Source organism: Dreissena polymorpha, chromosome 3 (assembly GCF_020536995.1).
Source record: "Dreissena polymorpha isolate Duluth1 chromosome 3, UMN_Dpol_1.0, whole genome shotgun sequence".
Taxonomy (NCBI): Eukaryota; Metazoa; Mollusca; class Bivalvia; order Myida; family Dreissenidae; genus Dreissena; species Dreissena polymorpha.
In genome coordinates, this window is record NC_068357.1 from 10,965,885 (window position 1) to 10,970,701 (window position 4,817).

The 4,817-nt window shown below is 33.2% G+C and overlaps 1 protein-coding gene and 1 long non-coding RNA gene across 2 annotated transcripts in view; both read right to left on the minus strand.

Moving 5' to 3' along the window:
- LOC127872978 (uncharacterized) overlaps nucleotides 1-2,424 on the minus strand; it is a 58,679-nt gene extending 56,255 nt beyond the window's left edge. The window contains exons 1-2 of the mRNA XM_052416501.1: nucleotides 2,402-2,424; nucleotides 1,666-1,833 (exon numbers count right to left, since the gene is read on the minus strand). Of these exons, the coding sequence (XP_052272461.1) occupies nucleotides 1,666-1,799 (134 nt within the window). The 5' untranslated portion in view covers nucleotides 1,800-1,833; nucleotides 2,402-2,424. The remainder of the gene's footprint in view (nucleotides 1-1,665; nucleotides 1,834-2,401) is intronic.
- A 976-nt stretch (nucleotides 2,425-3,400) lies between these two features.
- Nucleotides 3,401-4,559, minus strand: LOC127872999 (uncharacterized). Its single transcript, XR_008045884.1, has 3 exons — nucleotides 4,488-4,559; nucleotides 3,570-3,700; nucleotides 3,401-3,451 (listed from the first exon to the last, which is right to left on the minus strand). It is a non-coding gene; the product is annotated as an uncharacterized LOC127872999 (long non-coding RNA).
- Nucleotides 4,560-4,817: the final 258 nt, after the last annotated feature.

The following is a 4,817-nucleotide window of genomic DNA, read 5'->3' on the forward strand; positions in this document are numbered from 1 at the left end:
TATTGTAATGTACATTTTTTCAGATATTATGCCTATAAAGATAAATTTAGATAGAATACGACAGGAAACACGGCTATGCCACAAAACTAGCGTTTCGCCGTTTGATCCAGTTATTTTATTTTGATTGACATATTTATGAACCTCTCTCCATCTATTAAATCTTTACATAAATTTCATCTTTAACGAAAACCCTTAACCGGATTTTAAACATAAAACGGCAAATAATCCTGCCAAACAGCTTGTCATATGTACATGTATATGCACTGGTAAGTGAATTTTCATAAAGACTGCTCACACATATGTAATTTTTTAAAAACGCATATACAATGTACTTGATAGCACGTGGCTTATTGTTTATGTAATAAATGTAGTAGAAATAAAGATAAGACGTAGTTACAGACATTGACCAAAATGTAAGAAACAAAGTGCAAAATGGGGCATTATTCTACATCTTTGCAGTTCGGGTTCATAGACCTTGTCTAATAACATCGAACAAATACCCGGAACCAATTTGCAAATTCAATTGAAACATAGAGTAATAACAGGGATTTGAGATGTTTCGCGCCATAGCTAAACAGAGCATTACAAATGGGGTGAGTTGTAATCTCGAACTAATTGATGAATAGTAGAGGTACAAATCAAAAAGTCTGTCGCTAACATGTTGATAGAATTTCAAGAATTCAAACAATAGATGTTTGTTATTTGCCCCTCTTTACAGCAATGTGTTCATTAAGTGCAATGATATACAATATTGCAAGTCCCTGTCAATTTGACCTTCGATTTCAAGATCTCAAATTTAAAATTGAGGTTCTTTCCATTTTTAAATCTATCCTATAAACTAAATTGTCCTTGTATTGTAAATTATATTTTTCCATCTTAAAGCGTTCTATACATAACATGTTTTAAAATCAAATGTGAACTAAGACATCTACATCAATAGGAGTCTTCCTTTTCATGTTAGTAAACCAGCATATAAATAAGGATGATCATAGATCAAAGAGTTGTCTAGATATCAGGGGAAACAACTTTTATATTAACATTACCCATGACATTGGCCGTTAGCTAATTATCTCAAATGCATTAACGGTTCATTGTTAAGTCCCATGCACAACCAACATTCGAATGTTATGGCCCCTGACTCAACGCGTTCTCTAGATATCATTCTCTAGATAAATATTTACATATTTGCAAAGGAAGGACGCATTGCGTTATATAGTTCCCTACCAATAAGAAGAGTGGAGCAGAAATGTTTATAGATCGATATCTTCAGTTTTTGTTTGTGTTGTTTATTCATGTCGTAAATCAAATCGAATCCGGTTACACTGCTTATACAGAGTTTTGCATATTTAATCAAGCAAGTGTTTGGGTATAAGTAACTTGCCAGACAAAATCGTTTTATGCTTTGATTTGTTCTTATAAATGACCTCCGAAACGGGGCGAAGAAAACACGCATCAAACACATTTGTGAAGAGTTATCAATGAGATTTAGAAGGAAGTTTAAGTAACTCAATTTGTCCATGACTTCACGTGAATTTTGATCCATTTTTTTACCTTGGCCTTCAATACAAAGGACACACATGCTATGAAATTTAAAGGTAACAAAACATTATGCAATATCTTGTTTTTTCTTTGTATATTATACGAATGAATTGTGCAATGGCTTACCCTGTATCATCAGAAGCTTCTAAACACAAGTGCATTTTTTCATACAACGAATGTCGAAATGAAAAATCAAATTGATAAACGTATTCTCCGTTGCGTAGAACTCTTTGGATTGGTCCAATTGCCGCATAGTCCATGAAACTTTCTACAATACTGGCGAAGGTAACATTTCTGGAAAGAAATAAGACCATTTAAAAAACGTGTAGCGTTTTAAATCTCTAAAGGATTCAACGATTAACGCAATGTTAAATGTCCAGCTAGTTGTCACCGATACGAAATCAGTATACACATTTATCACCATTCTGAGCATACTTTATTCATTCACGTTATTTTATGTTCAGTTTATGAGTAACCATCCTTTGAAATAGATTAAATCGTACTGCGCCAATATATAAACATGATCACTTTGGAGAGTGTATTTGTTTTCGTTGATCGCTTTAATGTAACACTCCTATTCGATCCAACATCCTAGGACTACGGTTTCAGCTTCACAAAACATAAGTCGAATTTCGTTAAGACTGACCTATCTAGTTATTTTTCTCTTTCGAATTTCTATATTCCTTTAAGTTGCAAATCTTTAATCTATTATGCTATGGCATTAATCATGTACTTTAAAACAACATACAATTGGAAAGGTACTTTTAATTGCTTTTGGAATTCTGACGAGCCGTTTAATGTTATTGCTTGTGTATTTATAACTATAAGATATACCATTATATATAACACCAACACAATAGACCTGATTGATTTCACAAAAATTGGAATAATGCATGTTTGCTGTTCCCCCGGACATTTTATCAAATCTTCTGTTGAAGGTACGTCCAAAAAATATGGCTTATCCTACAAAAGAGGATAGCGATTGGGAAGTGTTAATTTGCTTCAAGTCATTACAATAAGTTACTTTATATTTAGAGAGAGAAATGTGTATGAATTAACTGAGATTGAGTCTGCATAATATATTCAACAACTTTTTTTAATTCGCTTACCTGTCTTGGTGTAAGGTGTAGTTTGAAATACTTGTGCTTAAATAAAAACAATATCTGAACGAAATGTTATTCAATAGGGTTTTCTAATTGTCAAGTATATAATCAAGATCAAATGCGTTTGTTATAAAGATACTAATATGAACCAGGTGAACAAGTATATGAACATTCATAAACACGATGAAATAAACATATTTCCATGTATTATGAATATATTTTGCAAATGTATTTAGTCACTCGAAATGCAATAAATAACATTTGTTTATTCATAACTTACTTCTAAGATCGATTATAAAACAACGTTGTTGCCCGGACTCGACGCTGTAAACAGAATACAAACAACACATAACCATAATCATTTGGTCGGACTCAACCATTATTTCAAACATCTGACATTCAATATAAGGTAGCAAGTCTGCCTAATGCACTCACATATCCTCAACGACTTCGTATGAATCTTATCGGAAATTCGGACATCTCGTGAGAATACCAAAATTGGACGGAATGACATGCGGGCTGGTCGGGCATTCGCTATATCTCGACCCCCTCCCGTCCGGCAGAGGCGACATAACAACGAACCGATTGGTTTTGTTTTTATTGTCAATTCATTAAATACATCAACATTCTAATAAAATTACCCGTAAGTATCAACAGCGGTAACACAAATAATGTGTTCCGAATATTTGTTATCCGGGATCCAAGATAACTGCCCGATCTAACAAGATGGCCTATTTCATTGTGGTTCCTCAATGAAGATATGTATACCTTCCTGACGTCTTCCTGTCACTGTGAACTCGTCAATTGTTCTAGAGAATCAACAAACTTGTTTCATCAGCAGAATGTTCCATGTGTCTGAACACGAGTTTTGTAAAAATATAATTTTATTTCACTACTTGTATTTGGTTTTACAGATTTACTACGTACGTGTTTGGCGCTTGTGCATAAACGTCCGTTGCCCACATAGCACCGACATATATGACAAAGACATGGTTGTCCTCTAGCGTTGGGCTTACAAAGACTGGGGTGACTAAATGATCCAGGACATTTATAAGAAGCTGAAATTATACAACGGATACTCGGTATACCTATTGTGATCGTTTGGAAACTCTTGATGTAACAGACTATGGACATTAATACAAATATACAATCACATTTACTGATTCACAAATAATGTTGTTTATATTTTGTTAATGAGATAACTTGCACATAGTGTCCCATGCAATTTATGTCCGCATTGCAAAACCTATCGCGACACATACGTATGTGTAAGTAAACGATTCGATGATAATGAGTTATTGTTCTTTCTACGCATCCTCCACACAAAAAATGTATCATAATGCAAAATTCGCGCGTAAATAAGTCAATATTAAAAATAATTACCTTTTGTATATCAATACAATCTTGATAGAATAAAAATTCAAGAAAAAACGACTGAGTATTTGTAATACCACTTGCACGACATTATAATTAGCTTGTTTAACCGATTATATATTATGAAATCCTTGTAAAGATATGAAATAAAAAGTGAGTATGCAATTCATTATTCGTGACCCACCTTTTTTCCTTCAGAACATGATATAATTTAATCAATAACTATGTAAAATGTTTTCCATATAAGATCAAGTATGCCATTTTAAACAGTATTTTTTGCCATGGGGTTCCTTTAAAGCATCCGTTTTAAATACCTCCGTATGTGAATCGTTTGAAAGCTGTGCGTGATGACATTAGAAAAGAATGTTTATGGAAAACGTTGCCTTTAATTATGTACATTCTAAGGGGTATATTTGTCTTGACTTAGAATATAACACATAATCAAGTTGTGGAAAATACGCATATACAAACTTGAGCTGCAGTTGTACACATTGAAAATTCGGATGACTGCATTTGATCTCCAAATAAAATAGCTGTTTTCGGTAGTCCTTGACATTAATTGCAACAGCTATCCATGTATCGTTTTTGTACCCATTGGATTCGAATGCATAATGGCAATGGAGCATTCCTGCAATATACACATTTATTTGTAAATATGTCTTAATTTTGTTAAGCCGAGTAAGGTTAATTAGATTTATATAGGTATGATGTCACTGCTTTCAGCCGACCTCTATGCCAACATGTGGTTGAAATATCAATTTGTAAAACACTGTCTATATAATAGAATTTATTTAAATGTGT